We start from the raw sequence: 19839 nt of genomic DNA, 5'->3' as shown, positions 1-19839 counted from the left end.
GTTCTCCTATAAGAGCTATATTTTTTTAGTCTTAGAATAAGTTGATCTTTTTACTTTTTAATATGTAAAGGTTTCAGAATGTTTTGTATTTATAAAGAGAAAACTAGAGTTCACTTCCTGTCGTAGACACCTCCGTGTCATATTCATCCGTGTAAAAAAACATTTTACTCTGTCTTAAGAGAGAGCACAGCTTGTAGGTTCAATGCTCACTTCTGAATATCTTAGTTGCTCAGACAGCTATGTATTTGTGCAAGTGTAGATTGGGGTATGTCGTTTAATAGGGAAATACATTAATTTCTCATGCATTCATGTTAGCATTTATGCCATCTAGCCAGCTGAAGACCTCAAGGTTCTGTGCGGGAGAGTAAAAGGCTGCAGCAGCTCAGTCAGATAGGGCGGTTCCACTTGGTGAAAGCACTTAAAATCAGTAATTACAATTTTTAATTGAACTGGGAGCCAGTAAAGGCAGGCCAGTATGGGCAAAAGTGCTCATGTTGCTTAGTTTTTGTTCAAAAAAACATGCTGCAGATGCCTGAAAGAGCCCTCGTCCAGCCTTACATACACAACATTAAAGTAATTCAGATGGGACATAACAAATAGATATATCTTTCAAAATCAGCCTGCAGAAGATACTCTTTAATTTTAAATTTTTGCAAGGAGTCGTAGCTGAAAGAAACGAGATTTAACGACAGAAGTAATCTGTGGAGGTAAAGCAAGCCATCAAAAATTACCCCAAGGCTCTTTCCATTGATTGATTGAGACTTTTATTAGTAGGTTGCACAGTGAAGTACATATTCCGTACAATTGACCACTAAATGGTAACACCCGAATAAGTTTTTCAACTTGTTTAAGTCGGGGTCCACTTAAATTGATTCATGATACAGATATATACTATCATATATACTATCATCATAATACAGTCATCACACAAGATAATCACAATGAATTATTTACATTATTTACAATCAGGGGTGTGGAGGGGGTGTGGGGGCGGGTAGGATATGAACATCAAGTAGTGGACATAAAGAGAGAGAGAGAGAGAGAGATCAGAAGGCATAAGAAAAAGTATCTGCATTTGATTGTTTACATTTGATTATTAGCAATCCGGGGAGGGTGTTAGTTTAGGGTTGTAGCTGCCTGGAGGTGAACTTTTATTGCGGTATTGAAGGAGGATAGAGATGCCCTTTCTTTTATACCTGTTGGGAGCACATTCCACATTGATGTGGCATAGAAAGAGAATGAGTTAAGACCTTTGTTAGTTCGGAATCTGGGTTTAACGTGGTTAGTGGAGCTCCCACTGGTGTTGTGGTTATGGCGGTCATTTACGTTAAGGAAGTAGTTTGACATGTACTTCGGTATCAGGGAGGTGTAGCGGATTTTATAGACTAGGCTCAGTGCAAGTTGTTTAACTCTGTCCTCCATGTTTAACTCTGTCCTCCATGTTTAACTCTGTCCTCCATCAGGGTGGCACTAAAAAGTTGGAGGACTATAATGTCCGTGCATAGTTTGTTTGACCCAATACCACAATTTCTGTTTTTTTGTTGCTGATTTTTTAAATCACATGGATTCTTGATGCTGAACTAGCAACAGTCACTACATTTTACAGAAGTGGTTAAATAAGAGAACATGTCTCAAGGTTGTTGTTTTTAAACCACAGGTAGATTCTGTGTGGATGCTTTAATCTTGAATCAAAACTACTTTCCACCCCTCCTCAGGGCCACATATCCTCACTGAGGGAGCTTGTGAGTGCCACCTACTCATACCTGTGGGTGCGCCCTTCCTTCTCCAGCCAACAGGTGGCAGCGCTCTCCACGGAGTCCCAACACATTGCCTCGCTGGCTCTGAGGTACTCCACTTTAATAGATACATTTTGCAAAAACACCTGAAAAGGAACATAGCTGTATTATGTATTTGCACTGTAGATTAATCAAAGAACATGGAGAGGCGCCAGCAGTGGATGAGCTCAGCAGAGATTTGAATACGCTGGCCAAGCAGACCAAATCCACCAAGTACAGAGAAGTGATGAAGCTCATTCGGCTAACTCTCAGCGGATTGCAGGTCAATGACAGCACTTGTTTACATGACAGTTTGGTCTTCTGGCATAACTCAAATAGCACGTTTAATGATGACAATAATATAACACACATGCTGACTCAGCCACCAAATTGGCAATGTGTAATATAGAAAGAGGAAATGCGCAGTTTTGTTTATTCTGTACTAACTTCTTCCACTCATCCTTTGCTCTTCTTCTGGCTTTCAGCAAGGGCCCAGTGTTGCAGAAATGATGGTGGCATTGGGGCCTGCAGAAACCAGCCATCGATTCCAGAAGCTTCTGTCGCTCTCCGACACCAGTTCAGAGATGCCATCTTTCTCGAAGTTCTTGAAAGGCTCACAAAAAATCAGTACAACTCCTGGAATGACAGATGTCTTATAGAGCCTTCCTATGGACACTAACCAATACAAGTAAAACCTACAAAAAAATTCCAACCCATCCATCCATCTATTTTCTACCGCTTGTCCCGTTCGGGGTCGCGGGGGTGCTGGAGCCTGTTCCAGCTGCACTCGGGCGGAAGGCGGATTACACCCTGGACAAGATGCCACCTCATCGCAGGGCCAACACAGACAGACAACATTCACACACTAGGGCCAATTTATAGTTGCCAATCAACCTATCCCCAGGTGCATGTCTTTGGAGGTGGGAGGAAGCCGGAGTACCCGGAGGGGAACCCACGCAGTCACAGGGAGAACATGCAAACTCCACACAGAAAGATCCCGAGCCCAGGATGGAACCCAGGACCTTTGTATTGTGAGGCACACACACTAACCCCTGTGCCGCAGTGCTGCCAGTATGTATAAATATTAGGGATGATGTTTGATAAGAAATTATTGAGTTCAAGCCCATTATCGAATCCTCTTATCGAACCGATTCCTTATCGATTCTCTTATCAAATCCAGATAGGTTGTTGTATATGGAAAAAAACACAATATTTGGTTTAACAAAAGCTCACTTTTATTTTATAAGAAAAAAATAAAATAAAATAAAATCAATAAATAAATATTGACTGTTACCCCCCTAAAAAAATAAAATAAATAAATATTGACTGTTGTTACCCAAAGTATATTAAGTGGGATTTTTCAGAAAAACAAATATATACAGTAACACAAAAACAACCTGTCTCTGTGATCACTATAGGTGAATAGCCATGCCTTGAGGCGTTTTTTCCGGTCCATTATTTTTGCTGCTTGTGTGACATCACAGGAAATGACGTAGCGCAGTCTAATGACTGCGCTACGTCATTTCCTGTGATGTGCCACAGGGCATTTCTTGTGGGACGGGATTCGTTCCCAGGGATTCGAATAAAGAACAAACGCTTTTTCTTTACTACAGTGGCCTCAATAACGGGAATCGGTTCTCAAAAAAGGGATTCGAGTGCATGGAATCGGTTATTTTCTTATCGAACGGTTATTTTCTTATCGAACAACCGAGAGATCCGGTTTCGAACATCATCCATAATAAATATAGCACAAAAATGCAATATGCAATTAAATCGTATATATTGTTTAATTTACCAATCATTAATCGATCAATAATGGTATAAACTTGCTAACAGATTTGAATATTTCCAGTAAAATGTTGGCTGTCTTAGACTTTAAACGATGGCGTGCTTGCTGTGTTTATTGTAGAGCGTCCCAACAGAGACGTGGATGCGCTGATGCTTTCTAGAAGGTTTATTGACAAACCGTAACAAGTCATAATCCAAGGCAGAAACAGCACACAAGCCCTAAGCAATTACGATATAATACATATTTTTTGGGTCATTTTTATTCTCTGAAGCAGTTAAATAGAAAACAATTATTTATTGAAAACAAATATAATTTATTGGTTTGTGAAAAAGGATATTTTATACTAAATGTATCAAATATTGTTAGTCACAAAATCATGTGTTATTTAAAAAAGACTCAACTCTAAGAGATACAAATCACATATCAGATTGCCTTTGCAATATTAAGGGGAATAACAATTTCATTGTTTTAACAAGTTAACAATTATTAACAGTGAGCTTGGAAACACTCATGTGGCAGTGACAACATTCTGTGCGATCATCTAGGTGTCCAACTATTTGCAAGAAACAACCCTCTGTGTATTTGTGTCCACGTGACTACTGGAGCATTTTGAAAACATGAAAATAAAACCCCTGACTTTGATTGTCAGAAGTTGGCATCTCTCCATTAGTTGCTGTGATCATTTCACCAAGTACTCTTGCTGAAGGTCTGCTGAAGTTAACAAGCGAAAAGAAACGCTGTCATAAAAACTGTAAATATTAAACTAAAGTGTGTTGCATGCTGCTGTTGTACACTATAGCCAGTGAGTGCCATAAGTAGGTTTGTTTGTGACAAGTTGATTAGTGATCTGTGTAAATAGTGTACGTTACCTGCTCAGTGGCCTAGTGGTTCGAGTGTCCGCCCTGAGATCGGTAGGCCGAGTCATACCAAAGACTACAAAAATGGGACCTATTACCTCTCTGCTTGGCGACTCAGCATAAAGGGTTGGAATTGGGGGTTAAATCACCAAAAAGGATTCCCGGGCACGGGCACCGCTGCTGCTCACTGCTCCCCTCACCTCCTAGGAGGTGAGGGTGATGGGTTAAATGCAAAGGATAATCTCACCACACCTAGTGTGTGTGTGACAATCATTGGTACTTCAACTTTTAACTTTTACTTGTGTACTAGGAAGTCAGACTTAAGTATGAACAGGATTAATAGTATAAAAGTTGCTTACAGTAAGTGTCGATAGTTAACGAGTAGTACTGCGCAATTACGGTGCAAGGAGCATGACCATTGAACGCAGCATGAGTGTCACATGTTACCAACGGAAGGAGACAGCTTGACACGCCAGCAACCTCTAAAAACCCACCCCCGGACGTGTAGCTGAAGACAGTTACGAGCGACAATGGCGACTGATGACAGCCAGGCAACTCTGAAGTCATGGCTGAGTGAGTATCGGCGAAAGTTATTTTTCCTTTATAGTTAGCGTTTCAGTTTTGACGCAATGTCAGCGAACGCATCTCCAAATGTGCTTTTGCTGCGGTATTTAGCTTCGCGGCTCGTACGTCTTTCATATATAGGATTTTTTTGTTTGTTGACAAATTAATCCCAACTAAATCGTAAATTACTGGATTTGTTTAATCTTTATATCAATTTGAGCTTCACAACAAAAATTATTTGGCTAAACATGACGCGTTTGTATACCAGGAAGTATGTCTCGCGCTCGCGAAAGATGACAGCAAAGTAAGTACCAAAATTATACAATTTTTTTTATTTGAACTATTCCATATTTGTACATGGAATCATTGTACAGTGGATGAAGTCAAGAAACTTAAAGTTTACAGCATAGTTGATTTTAAAAGGGACATATTAATAGCCATTGGCTATTTACATGTAAAATGTCCATTATTCCATCAAACAATTATGTTAAAATTAAGCCAAGACCATTCAAAACCTAGTACACAGATTAACAATAATAAATCGTAAAATTCCAACGTTTAGGTGCTAAATGTGCTCTTGTAGACATCACTGCCACACATTTACCTTCTACATGGCACGGCCCATCCCATCCATCCATTTTCTTCCGCTTATCCGAGGTCGGGTCGCGGGGGCAGCAGCCTAAGCAGAGAAGCCCAGACGTCCCTCTCCCCAGCCACTTCGTCCAGCTCCTCCCGGGGGATCCCGAAGCGTTCCCAGGCCAGCCTGGAGACATAGTCTTCCCAACGTGTCCTGGGTCTTCCCCGTGGCCTCCTGCCGGTCGGACGTGCCCCAAACACCTCCCTAGGGAGGCGTTCGGGCGTCATCCTGACCAGATGCCCGAAACACCTCACCTGACTCCTCTAGATGTGGAGGAGCAGCGGCTTTATTTTGAGTTCCTCCCGGATGACAGAGCTTCTCACCCTATCTCTAAGGGAGAGCCCCGCCACCCGGCGGAGAAAACTCATTTTGGCCGCTTGTACCCGTGATCTTGTCCTTTCGGTCATAACCCAAAGCTCATGACCATAGGTGAGGATGGGAACGGAGATCGACCAATAAATTGAGAGCTTTGCCTTCCGGCTCAGCTCCTTTTTCACCATTACTGAAGACGATCTCACGATCCACTCTTCCCTCACTCGTGAACAAGGCCATGCTGTCCCATCCCAATAGTGGTTCTTTTGTCAAAACTTTGCATAGATTATGTTTTACAGACAGTTTTCAAGCCGATTTTTGACCACCGTCTCTTAATTCAGTATGCACTGTTTTGTGGTTGGTCTTATTTACGTGCCTCCACTTTGACTGTACAAAGGTCCTGCGTTCGATCCTGGGCTCGGGTTCTTCCTGTGTGGAGTTTGCATGTTCTCCCCGTAACTGCGTGGGTTCTCTCTGGATACTCCGGCTTCCTCCCACCTCCAAAGACATGCACCTGGGGATAGGTTGATTGGCAACACTAAATTGGCCCTAGTGTGTGAATGTAAGTGTGAATGTTGTCTGTCTATCTGTGTTGGCCCTGCGATGAGGTGGCGACTTGTCCAGGGTGTTCCCCGCCTTCTACCCGTGTCCAGCTGAGATAGGCTCCAGCACCCCCCGCGACCCCAAAAGGGACAAGCGGTAGAAAATGGATGGATGGATTACACGAATACATAAAAACATCAATAATATACGTATTTCATAATATCAATTTAAACACTTCCACTTTATACCAGTAGCCTATGATTACACTTCTGACTCCCAAGCCGCCGTTTTTTTTAAATAAAAATGATATTGTGTATCGTGGAACTACTCCATACATAATATGAAATACATACAGTCATGATTCAGCATGTTTTTTCATATGAATCATAGTTTTGCCTAGTTAAGTGATAACTTTTATTGTAATGCTCTGCAAACAACAGAAACAAATACTTTTGGAAACAAACAGTAGGCCTATACAATAGATATTGTCATAACATAATTATCTGAAGTACATACTACTACATATTTCAGATGTCTTAGTGATCTAGTTTGTTTAATTTTACAATTGCAGCATTTTCCAGTGTGTAATTCTCAGACTCCATAGCAGAAATGTCACTGCTGTATGTGTTTTATAACTTTACCACCGTGCTCTTTTATTTTCACTTCCCTCATTGTTTTTTTTTAAACATAAATCAATTTTTAGTTTAGTTATTATTGCTACTTCCTCCGTGTGGTTGACACCCCCCCCCCCCCGCCCCACATCTAATGTCTCAGATGGTGCCACAGACCCAAGGAACCAGGAGGACAGATGGGACTGCATCCAGGGCTTCTATCAGCTGGTCAACAAGGAGGCTGATGGGTGAGTGCGGAATTATATAATCTTTACATGCTTTACGTTTATGTGCTTCAAGTCAACTCAAGTTTTTAGTGGAAGCGCGCTTGCGAACGTTGTTGCCTCACCTCCATGTTGTGTTATTGCTGAACATCCTTTCAAACGTGTGGAGCATCCACTTCTATTATTCACTTTTGTTTTGGCTGTATTAGTACAGTGGTACATCAACTTACGAACACATTGCGTTCCACGACCGAGCTTGTAACTCAAAACATTCATATCTCAAAGCAGCCCCGCCCTTTGAAATGAAAACAGCACAATTTTAACATAAAACATGCCTTTCAAAATGAAAAACTAACTTTTAGACAATAAATATTGTTTGGAAAACATTACAATAGCATGTACTACAAACAACAGTAGGGTTATAGAATAATTAAAAACTAATTGTTCAATATTTACCTTTGGCACCAGACTAATTTGTGCCGCTTCTCTGTCCAGTGTTGCCAAGTCAGTTTATTATCCGCTTATTATAAGTGAGTTGTTTTCATAGAGTTGCTTGCTTGTTTCTCTCGTGACATCTAGCAACACTGTATCCATCATGTAACAATAGGAAATAGGACATTTATTTCCACACGTACGTATTTGAGTGACAAACCCGCGAAGTCAATCGATACGTATGTCTGTGTGCCAAAGGCCATACTCGACCGTCCAGTTTGTCGAGTCAAGACCAGACAAAACAAACTGAAACACGTCAAACACAGTATATGCAGCTTCTTAATATTTTTATGGATAGATGTTTGTCGTTTCGACGTTTGCGACTGCATGCAGCAGAGGCTAGCTGCAGCTTGTGTGATGTAGACTGTTGCTACGGCGGGGCTTGACTCGCCAGAATAGCTGCTAACAGGTAGAAAGATGTTTTTAATAGTTTGTTTCTCTGATTTGGTCGCACGCTTCCTCGCCTTCGCACTAACTTTCTTAGTTCCGATGGTTGTGGGCATAATGTCAATCTATGAGCGGTGCCCATCAGCTGTTTAATCAAAACATGTTTGTTTTTTGTGTAAATAAAGCAGGAACAACAACATGTAACAATACATTAACGCCTTACTGCAGTACAACCCCGTTACAAATATTACTTCAACCGACAGTGAAACTGCTCATAACTCAAATGTTGCTTTCAACTTAAAGCATAACAAAAAGCAGAGAGACAGCTCATATCTCAAATTACTCGTTAGTTGAGGTACCACATGAAGTTTAACAAGGTTTTGCTCAAATGTTTTTCCATGTTTTCAATCGTGCTTGAATTTGATCATGTAAAAAATTTATAAGGTGCGCAAAACCTTTCCCAACATGTCAAATTCTTCTTTTATATCTTAACCTGTGTCAGTCCACAGGTGGCGCTTAGTCTTCTTGTACATAAAATCCAGTCTCCCCAGGAAAAAGAAGCGTTGCAAGCTCTGACTGTAAGTAACTTCTTATCCTCTCTGTCTGATGCAAAGGTTCTTAGATTGTTGCCAAAATCTTGTTATATAATCTGAGTTTTAAATTAATTCACATATTCTATGCACACAAGAGATCAACATTATTGGCTCCAGCTTCTCTGTGCCCCAGAAAAAGATGAGAATATAAAATGTACGGATCAACATGTATTATTAACATATATTAAGTGTTAGGACACATTGCCTTTTGTTTTCACACAGCGTGGGGCCGTAAATAATATCTGCAACTAACCTTCATCACATGCCGGCAAAAAATGACTGCACTTAAATGGAATCTATCTGGAGTCCACATTGTTTTCATTTGCGGGGTCTTCTGACATCTCATGTGACATCCGACCACGCGTGCCTATGACTTGTCCCGGATTTTTGCCACGAAACATTTGCTTGCTACGCACCGCTTGTGGATGAGCGGTGTGCTGAGAGCGCTTTGTTCACAGGTTCTGGAGGCGTGCATGAGTAACTGTGGCAAGAGGTTCCACGGAGAAGCGGCAAAGTTTCGGTTCCTCAATGAACTCATCAAAGTCTTGACGCCAAAGGTAAGAATTAATGACAGTGCTCATTTTACAAAACGCACATTTTTTCAGCTCTATCCACTTAAGTGTAGTTTGAAAAAAATATGTCCTCATAAATGCATTCCGCCGCTGTCTTTGCTGCATTTAGGCCAATCAGAGGCCTAAAAAATGTTTATCAATACAGAGATATATTACGTGTACTGTACAATGGTGTGTGACAATCGTTAAAGCTTTATTAACTCAGGAAATGTTTTTATGAATTTAAGTTGCATACATTTGTTAAAAAAACCCCCACTGAGACAGGGAAAGAAGCTGAAGGGAACAAATGTGTACATGAATGAGCATCTCACAAAACGTAATGCTGGAATCGCCAAGAAAGCACGCGACTTGAGGAAGCAGGGAAAAATCCAGGGAACTTGGAGCGCCAACTGTAAAATCTACATCAAGCTGAATGGAGGTCCAGAAGCAAGAGTAATTGTTGTCCATGACATCAAGGACCTGGACAATTTTTAAAGTTTACACAGCTACCACAACAACGATGATAATGGACTCTGACAGAAAACAAGCACCTAAATTCAGCATCGGCACTACTATGTTCCAAGGGATAACTAAACAAGAGGACCTACATTCAGGATTGCATCCACCTACACTTATAGAGATTATTGAAACAACATCAAAGATTGTTGAACAAGAAAATATGGAACTAAAAAAATTTCTGCAACAAAGATCACAAAAACCAGGATTTGGAAAATGATATAGATCCAGATACAACATTTTTCTCCCACATCAGTAATAATTGTTTTTATTATACAGATGATCAATATAATAGCAACATTAAATGTGATGACAAATTGTCAATTATTAATTTTAATAGCAGAAGCTTGTATGCAAATTACAACAACATTAAGAACTTTTTGGAACACATCAACGAACCCTTCAAGGTGATTGCTGTCACAGAAACATGGATTGATGATAAAAAAGGAATAGATTTTGATCTGGAAGGATATGAACTAAACTACAGCAACAGAACCAACAAAAATGGAGGAGGAGTAGCTGTGTACGTGATGAAGAACCTGAACTACAAAGTGAACAGGAAGTGAACAAAAGTTTTAGCAACTGTTATGTATAGAAAAGGGGTAGGATTAAATAAGCTCTGCTTTTTCCTACTCCTTTCCGAACATGTTGAAAAGAGAAACTGGAAATTGTGATGTATCTTGTTGTATGCTTGCATGTTCGAAATAAACTCAAACTCAAACTGTTAAATTAATGTGAAAACCATCAAGATACCTGATATTGAGTGATGATGCTTATTGTGATGCTGTAGTCTTCGGGCTGCTCCTTCTTTTGGCGTATTGGGCACAAACAGTTGACCAAATGAACAAAAGTTGTGTTTGTGTTGCATCTCCTCTGTGCAGTACTTTGGCTCATGGACTCCCCAGAAGGTTAAAGATCGACTGACTGAGGTTCTGTACGGCTGGACGCTCTGGCTGAAAGAGGAAACCAAGATTCAGGAAGCCTACTCCATGCTGAAGAAACAAGGTGCAACAGGATGTAAACTGTTTGAAACATCTCAGACACTTCACTGTACTGTAAATTCTCTAAAGTCAATTAACTAGGTCTATTGTGTATGGTAAAAAAAATATTGCTATTAACAGGCAGCTATGGCTGTAGGCAACCTTCTGATGTATTTGTACTTACCGGTATTAACACATCAGGTGGGCAGGAACTGTCACTGTCATCAATTGCCTGCATCCAGCAGCTTAATCTGCCTCTTGTGTGTGCTTCAAAATGTTGATTGCGCTACTCAGCTGTTGATTTGAAACTTCTGTGTTTTACTTACCATGCTGACGTTTACAGGTAGAGCATATACAGTTGTTTACATTTTTTATGTAATTTTCTTATTTAAGGCTTCATAAAGAAAGATCCAGAACGACCAGAAACTGTCACAATGGCTCCTCCACCGCAAAGAAGTACAGACTCTGTCTTTGACCAAGTAGAGAAAGCCACGGTGTGTATCTGAATGTGTGTGTGTGTGTGTTTGATTGATTGATTGAGACTTTTATTAGTAGGTTGCACAGTGAAGTACGTATTCCGTACAATTGACCACTAAACCAGCATAACTCCTGTCTAGTCAGTTGACTAGTCACTTTATACTTTTTACTGTCTCGTTTTTTTTTACATTGCCTCTTAGAGTGGTCTTAGGCCATATTGCATATTGTGTATATTGTGTTGTTTTTGTATATTGTGTGGTTTCTTCTTTTTTTTAAATGCAAAGCACCTTAGGGAAGCAACCTAAATTTCGTTGGACCTGTACCTGTACATGCACAATGACAATAAAGATCATTCATTCATAAATTGTAACACCCGAATAAGTTTTTCAACTTGTTTAAGTCGGGGTCCACTTAAATTGATTCATGATACGGATATATACTATCAGATATATACTATCATCATAATAGAGTCATCACACAAGATAATCACATTGAATTATTTACATTATTTACAATCCGGGGCGGGGTCCCCGAACGGGACGAGCGGTAGAAAATGGATGGATGGATGTAGGTCTGACTTGGTAGGTCTGCATTTGATTGTTTACATTTGATTATGTGTGTGTGTGTGTGTGTGTGTGTGTCTTTAAGAGGAGGGTTCCACCATAACAGCAGTAGACGTACTTATTTCTGTTTTCTTTTGTAGATGTTAGCCAGGTTATTAAAAAGTGGACACCCTGAAGACCTGGAGACAGCCAACAGCCTCATAAAAAGCACAATGAAAGAGGTGAGGCCTGGTATGAAGAACACCATGCAGCCCTCAGCTTAGTCATGTTTAAAAGTTGTGTGCGTGTGTGTGTGTGTGTGTGTGTGTGTGTGTGTGTGTGTGTGTGTGTGTGCGCGCGCTTCAGGAACAGGAGAAAGCTGAGAAAGTGTCCAAGCGGGAATCCATCCTGAAGGAAGTTGAAAGCAGTACTATGCAGCTCAGAGAGATGTTGGACCAACATACAGTCACTGGATCGTCCTTACAGCCTAGTGATGATTTAAAGGTTGTAACTTTTGTTTATTTTATTTAAAAGAAAATGTGCATTTACATAAAAAAATATGGCTGCATCAGATTTAGGACCATGCTAATTTCCATATTTAGTCATTTTAAGGCACATTCAGCATCCACAATTAAAATTACACAACAAGATTAAAAATACATAACAAGATTGAAATTACATGATAAAAAGCAATTTAAGATACAAGTGCAGTATACATATAAAAAGTGCTAGTTACAAATTAGTATGCAATGTTGTAAAGTTACAGTATTTTAGCAGGATCATTTAAAGTGCAACAGTTTTTTTTCAAATTCCATACCATACAGTGTGGTAGCCATCAGATGGTACCCACAAGGGTATCATCCAATAGCTATATACCCCCTTATACATATTAAATGATCCAGTACAAGAGCTATAAAATAACTTCTGCTTTTACAAAGGTAATAATTATTATTGATTCTTTCTGTGCTGTGCATTGTCATCCTTTTGAAAGTGGATTTTTTTATACACCTTTCTTAATGGATCTCATTATATTGTGACAGTGTACTTAATAAAGTAGCTCGTTAGGGTATGGTTGCATCCAAGAGGGTTCGTAAGTCAATTTTAAGTGTGACAGGGCGCTGCATGTCTCACTATATGGCAGTAGATTACTTCCAGCCAATCAACATACACTAAGAACTAGAAATTTGTCATTGTAACAAAAAATGTAATTAAAGTTACCTAAAAAAAAAGTGTTGCTACATATACTATAAATAATTCTAGCAGTACGTGCTCATAGACTTAGATTGGTCAGATCGAGTCTAGCGGCTAGTTCCAAAACCCCAAATATTTATACTCCAAACCCAGGAAGGTGTGCCTGGGCAAGGATGGTTTCGCCCTATCGTAGTGAGGAAAAACAACTGTTTTAATGCAAACGAGCAATCCTACTGTCAAAGCAAACAACAGTCGTTGAAGTGTAATTTCCCCTTTTGCCTTTTGCTGGAGCTTTGCCTTAACACTACATACTTTCAATTCATGGGAACGTTTTACCGACAAAAACATGGTTGTGCCATGGAATCACCTTTATCATCAATTGTAGCAAACCTTTACATGGAGGACATGGACAAGAGAGCTACGAGCTCTTTTAAGGGAACAGCGCCAAGTCATTGGTACAGATATGTGGATGACGCATTTGTGGAAATCAGAAACCAAGAAGTGCAAGCCTTCGCCGAGCACATTAACTCAGTGGACAAAAACATCAAGTTCATATGTGAAGATGTCAAAGACAGTAAGTTGCCTTTTTTGGACTGTGATGGCCATATTTGAGAAATCAGGGGTTAACCAAAAATCTACACATACCGATCAATACGTACTTTTTGACTCACACCACCCACTTGAACCCAAACTGGGCGTTATCAGAACCCTACAACACATAGCTGATAATGTTCATACCAGCCCACAGGTCAAAGAGAAAGAGTTAATCAATCAATCAATCAATGTTTATTTATATAGCCCTAAATCACAAAAGTCTCAAAGGGCTGAAAGAGTATAGGCATTTAAGGGAAGCCCTCAAAACCTGTGGTTACCCCAACTGGTCTTTTGTGAAAAGTGCATCTAGTTCCAGAAATAACAAGAACAGAGTGGATGAGGAGGAAAAAATATTGTCATTCCATGTATCAGGTCTATTTGAGAAACTCAGAAGAATTTTTAACCAACACAACATCCTAGTACACTTCAAACCAGGCAACACCCTGAGACAGAGACTGCTGCATTCTAAAGAATGGACACCCCACACCCACAAAAACAATTTTGTGTATGCTATCCAGTGTAATGATGATTACACTGGTATGAATTACAATATATGAATCCACAAAACAACCAACCAGCACTCCTTTGAGAACAAAAATGTACAGATTCTGGACAGGTAGGACGGATGGTACGAAAGAATAGTGAGGGCAGCCATCTATGTCAAGGTTGAAAAACCATCCATAAACACAGGAGGTGGTCTGCGACACCACCTGTCTCCAACATACAACACCGTCCTTTCAACCATTCCTAAAACACTCTGCAATATAGCCTCCAACAAATAACATGAGTTAAAAACATTTTGGTCACGGAAAGTGACCAGAATGCCATTTGTGCCATTTGTTTACAACTGAAGGGAATGCTTACGTGGGGGATTTCGACTATTTTGGACTGGTAGTAGTCGATCCACAGCTTTGACAGTTAGGATTGCTCTTTTTGCATCAAAGCAGTTGTTTTTCTCACTACGATAGGGCAAAACCATCCTTGTCCAGGCACACCTTCCTGGTTTTAGGGTATAAATATTTGGGGTTTTGGCACCAGCTGCTAGACTACATTTGACCAATTTAAGCCTATGAGCACAAACTGATGAAGGTTTCTGAGACAAACCAAACACTCGAGTTGCAATCAATTGAATGCTCTGAGATGACAATGACCTATATGAATGAGAACATTCATAGACTCAATTCTAGCAGTAATAATAATGTCAGGTTCAAACACTGATGACCTCTATTAAATAGACAAGAAGCAAGGAATTAAACAGAGACAGCATTCGATTTAGCTCATTGAGGAGAAACGTCTGAGCTGTACTCTTTGTATAGTCTTCCACCACGCTCTGACGAAAGATTGTACGCCTCCTCTTTTACTTGGACATTCCCTGATTACATGGCAACAGCTGTTTCTAAAGAAAGGGGGGTCGTAAACAGCCGTTGCCTTTGGTTACAAAACAGTTAAAAGAAAAGGTGCCTGGAGGCGGTCAGGTCTTGCTTCCTCTCCGCTTTGTAGATCTCGGGTAAAGACAAAATCTTCCTGTGGATTACAATAGATCAAAGAAACCGACACTTTCATGTCGCTTCCCATCCTACACAGTGGAGTTTTACAAGCCTTTTGATTGGTAAGATCAAAGACAGCTTTTGTCCTCTCATCGGGAACTCATGGAAACACAAAGTTTTGTGATAACTTAGATACAATTATTCTGACAAATACTATAATATTTTTCTGGTGTTTCCCGTGAAATTCAGTGTTTTGACATGTGCAGTCTTAAAAGGTATAGTAGTTGCCCATTGATCACAAACATTTGTCATTTAATCAACAGAATACCAACTGCTGCTACGTACATCAGAAAAATCCGCAATTCCCCATAACACCTGGCCTAAACTTTTCTATTATAGGTCTTGTACGATAGCTGTGAGCGACTCAGGCCGAGGCTTTTTCGCCTGGCAAGCGACACGGTGGATGACGACGACGCTCTGACACAGATCCTGTCCGCCAACGACGATCTCACACTTGTCGTCAGTGCCTACAAAGAGCAATTGGGAAAAGGGCAGTGTAATGGAAGGAGCAAAAGTGAAGAAGCAGCGACAAATAAAAGTGAGGCCACGGAACGTCCACATAGTGAATTGGCGATCTTATGTTATGTATCGTGCATTATTGTTAAAGTACTGTATATGACTGAGTGCTGCCGTTGTAGCTCCTACAAGTCCCAGAGAGATTAAGAGCTACCACCTCATCGACCTCTCGGCTTTCGACTCGCCGCAGACGGACAGAAAAGCTGACTCGCCTTCTGACTCACCCGTCTTCTACGCTCATCTGGAAAGCACTTGCAACTCTGTGACTGAGCAGAGCGCTCCTGAGTCAGGCAGTACTACACCTTCTCATTTTGAATAATTTCTCATCAACGATGCATGAAGAAGATGTGGTTAGATGTAATTTCAGTTCTTTTTTTTAACTTTGTTATTTTTCTATATTATAGAAAATACATATTGTAAAATAATTGTTGTATTAGTGCATTATTTAACCATATCCACCTCAATGTATGAGCTAGCTGGGGTCAAGGGTCTTATCAGAGCGCTATTTTTAACTTGTAATGTTTAAGGTTCTGTTAAAGCAAGAACCCTGCAAGTTGTGCGTAATTTGTAGTCTGAGATGCATGATAAAAAATGGCATCAAGGGTCTAATGAGTGCAATATTTCTTTTTTTAAACTTTCAGACAGAGATTTTGTTCTATTACAGCCTTATAGCAAGAACCTTACTGGTTTGGAATGATATCCAATTCAAAGCATCTTGGGTGAAAATATCAATGCATTTGAACATTTGGGGATTTGTGTGTATTAAAAGAAGAGCCACATGGATTTTTAAAGTTCACTTTACACTGATGAACGTACAATGGTACCTCAATTTACGAGCTTAACTGGTTCTGTAACGGAGCTCTTAACTCAAAACATTTGTATCCTAAATCAACATTTCCCATTGAAATTAATTAAAATCTCCATCTCCAAGGTCAGCACAATTTAAAAATGTAACATGCCTTTTTTTAAATTTTTGGATAATAAATAATTTATAAAAACAATGCAATAAAAATAGTACAGACAACTACAGTAGTTTTATGAAGTAATGTAATAATAGTGTTCAGCATTTACCTTGAAGAATGGACTTCTACAATATCTCTTTCCAGCTGATTCTCTGTCAAATACACCATCAGCAGCCTTTCCCAGATTTTCATGACGATTTGCCTGCCATTTAAATATTATTTTAACATTCTTGGCTGGCCTTATCGACTAATTATGCTTCAGGATGGTGCAGACTAGCAGCGATTCACTCGGAATTGTTTCGCCAAGTTACCGACACGCTCGGTCATGTATGTGATGATTTTTTTCTTTAACTGATATCATCTGCTTCGTCTCAGCACTGTCCATCACACTCACTTTATGTTTGGAACAACAAAGTTATGCTATGGTATAACCTAATGCTCGCCAGTAAGACCGGATGTTTTGGGCGTATCTTACGGGCTTCACTGTGACATTTGCTAAAACTTAAAGCATAAGAATTAGTCAAGAGACTGGATGACTGCTCGGTGACCTGGCTCACTTCTGTGTGTCCTGACATATGAACGGGAGGGCCCCCCGGGCCTGGGGTGGTAAAAGGCATAGACCCTCGGCCTCAGGTCCGGGTGCCGGAAAACAGCTGCCCATACGATGAAGAAGTCAAGAGACAGTTCTTATCTCAAAACACTCATAAGTTTAGGTACCACTGTGATTGATTGTGTAATGTTGTGTTTTCCTTTGATTCCAGAGTTACTTCTTCTGTCTCCAAAATCGTATTGTGACGACCTGATGCAGGTAAGAATTTTTATGTGATTTATAATAGAAACATTTCATAAAATAAAAAGTCAATATCAATTTTTGTGCCCAGTTGAATGGAGGAGTCGATGGAGAGAGTACAGAGCAGAGTGTGGAGAGTGGCCCCTCGCTGATAGCCCGTGGTTGTGGGGGTAGCAATTGTTCATCAAATGGGACAGACATTCGGTGATCACAGCAAATCAACCCAAAAAATGTGTCTTTTGTGTACTTAGCTGGTCTAATGTCCATTTTTGGCCTCCTGTCAGGTCACACAATCAGACATTTACAAGCTTGGGATCATCTTCCAGTCACTGTCAACCTCCGGGACATTCAGAGGAAAGCATTTGTCCGCAGAATGTGCTTGAAAACGTCTTAGTTCCAATGGAGAGCATCAGGTCAAGTATGTGTGCATACGAGTGTGTTCTCTCTCCTTAATGGTCGCCAACATGTTGTCTTCTTCCTCCTAGGTCAGTTGGAACCCATCACCATATACGACCAAGGTGGGGTCCACGTCTCGCTCCATTTTGCGAGAGACTCCCCGCGCGGTCATCCCAGTGTTGCTGTGGTCGTCCTCTCCACTGTGAACACGTCCTCCCTGGAGGTGAAAGATTTTTTGTTTCAAGCTGCTGTGCCAAAGGTAAAAACAAACACTCACACAGTGTATGCAGTGTGAGGAGAGAAGGGTCTGTCTTAGCGTCATTTTTTGTCCTTCAGACCATGTCAGTGAAACTTCAAACTGCATCAACAACATACATGCCTTCGTACAACCCCCTCTTGCCCCCACCTGCCATTGCACAAGTGCTCCTGTTAGCTAATCCAGAGACGGTGAGTTTAAGTGTTTTTTTTAGTTATCTGATCGGTCATCTTTGTAATATTCTTGTGTTGTGTGGACACCAGGAAGAATAGATAGTACTTTATTGATTCCTTCAGGAGAGTTCCCTCAGGAAAATTAAAAGTATGAATAGTGATGTATGGTGTAGTTAATGGGCATTGATATGCACTGATCAAATATAAAACAGGACTATTTTATGTCTCTGACTTTGTCTTAGAAATATTTGCCTAAAAACAGGTTTTGAAAGAGATGAATCAATGAATCTTCAAAGTCGAACAAAATATGATAAGAGATACTGATTAACTTTTTTTTAGTTCTAATAAAACATGTTCGTATAGCAAATCATGTTTAAGTGAACGTATTTATTTCAAGTTCAAACTGTCATTGTCATTAAACCTTAGTTTACTTTACCGGAAATGTTTTAGTATGTCTTACCTTTCCGTCATTTATGTTAAAATCAAGTAAAACTACTACCCTTTTATGACTGGGAATAATTTCAGGGATGATTTCCCTTAGTGGCATAGCTGGTATTTACTGTGAGTGTGATGTGTGTAATAGGTGTATTTATGTTAGAATCTACTTAGTAAACAACATTTGTATTCAGTATGCAACTTTATTGATCATATTGTACTGAGCAAGCAGCCCCTTTCTAATATGGCAGAAAATTGTATTTTTTGTCCAATGGTTATCGTCACACTGTCCCTCTTCTTTGGCTACAGTGTAAATGAACGATACCTTTTTGATGGACCTTTTGTTGATTCATTTCAATATTATATCTTTGCTTCTCTTCAGCGTAAAGTTCGCCTTCGCTACAAACTCACACTGACACATGGACGCCAACAGTTGAACAAGACCGGAGAGATACAAAACTTCCCTGACTGGACCACTATGATTGGCTGATGAAAACACACACACACACACACACACACACACACACATTCCTCTACATAAACACTCATGGACATTATTTTCTGTGGATAAAAATCTTTTGTCTTTGTCCCTTATTGGGCTTGTGTTGTTGTTTTCAAGTTATTGTGTTTTCACTCGCCAAGGAAAAGTATTTAATTTAATGCATTTCTGACATTCCATATTTTCTAACATGTCCTAAGGAGAAGTTTTTTTTTATTAAGACATTACTAAATAATCAATTTTGTCAATTTTATATTTTTTTGCCGGATGATACCTAATTAAATCTGAAGGCTGACCTGCCACCGTCGATCTGAATAAAAAAAAACCCAGATGTGTTTCTAATTTGAAACGGTATGTGTCCATATGTTAACTAACAACTGTTTATAGCACTAGATAATTGTATTAATTGGGGACGGGAGCCTTCTCAGTCAATTAAGTTCAAAATCAAAAGTAAACAACTTTCATTATTTATGTCAACCAGTTCCACACGTTCATATTTTATTGTATGAACTTTTTTTGGTGTTTTTTTTTTTAAACAAAATACAGTTGGAACTAGATGACAATAAAATCAAATCAAAGCAGTGGCTGGAAAGTGAATTACACTCAATAACCTTCAAAGTTACAATTTGC

The 19839-nt window shown here is 39.8% G+C and overlaps 2 protein-coding genes across 7 annotated transcripts in view; both read left to right on the top strand.

The window, feature by feature from the left end:
* The window catches only part of ears2 (glutamyl-tRNA synthetase 2, mitochondrial), a 22726-nt gene extending 19384 nt beyond the window's left edge, over positions 1–3342 (top strand). For both annotated transcript variants that reach the window (XM_062033610.1, XM_062033609.1), the window contains exons 8-10: positions 1716–1846; positions 1923–2058; positions 2261–3342. In XM_062033610.1, coding sequence (XP_061889594.1) covers positions 1716–1846; positions 1923–2058; positions 2261–2434 — 441 coding nt within the window. In that variant the 3' untranslated portion in view covers positions 2435–3342. The remainder of the gene's footprint in view (positions 1–1715; positions 1847–1922; positions 2059–2260) is intronic.
* A 1511-nt stretch (positions 3343–4853) lies between these two features.
* Positions 4854–19830, top strand: LOC133639368 (ADP-ribosylation factor-binding protein GGA3-like). Of its 5 annotated transcripts, none has more exons than XM_062032628.1 (16): positions 4854–4994; positions 7252–7336; positions 8694–8769; positions 9243–9341; positions 10733–10856; positions 11225–11325; positions 12012–12092; positions 12223–12354; positions 15522–15720; positions 15821–15991; positions 17422–17468; positions 17542–17654; positions 17735–17868; positions 17936–18105; positions 18183–18293; positions 19093–19830. In XM_062032628.1, exons 1-16 carry the CDS (start codon positions 4952–4954, stop codon positions 19198–19200), a joined length of 1794 nt encoding a protein of 597 aa, XP_061888612.1. In that variant the 5' UTR covers positions 4854–4951; the 3' UTR covers positions 19201–19830. The 5 variants fall into 5 exon arrangements, with proteins under 5 accessions (XP_061888612.1, XP_061888611.1, XP_061888615.1 ...); XM_062032627.1 differs by having other exon boundaries at positions 12217–12354; positions 19093–19829; XM_062032631.1 differs by having other exon boundaries at positions 4952–4994; positions 8701–8769; positions 12217–12354; positions 19093–19828.
* Positions 19831–19839: the final 9 nt, after the last annotated feature.

Source organism: Entelurus aequoreus, linkage group LG22 (genome assembly GCF_033978785.1).
Source record: "Entelurus aequoreus isolate RoL-2023_Sb linkage group LG22, RoL_Eaeq_v1.1, whole genome shotgun sequence".
Classification (NCBI taxonomy): domain Eukaryota; kingdom Metazoa; phylum Chordata; class Actinopteri; order Syngnathiformes; family Syngnathidae; genus Entelurus; species Entelurus aequoreus.
Note: the sequence above shows the minus strand (reverse complement) of the source record. Positions and strands in the feature narration are given on the sequence as shown.

What these genes read in the sequence shown, in the direction of transcription:
- LOC133639368 (XM_062032627.1), top strand. Translation starts at nt 4,952, where the DNA reads ATGGCGACTGATGACAGCCAGGCAACTCTGAAGTCATGGCTGA. An exon ending in GTCAACAAGGAGGCTGATGG is followed by an intron (nt 7,337 to 8,693) that starts GTGAGTGCGGAA and finishes AACCTGTGTCAG; the next exon opens with TCCACAGGTGGCGCTTAGTC. An exon ending in ACCAAGTAGAGAAAGCCACG is followed by an intron (nt 11,326 to 12,011) that starts GTGTGTATCTGA and finishes TTTCTTTTGTAG; the next exon opens with ATGTTAGCCAGGTTATTAAA.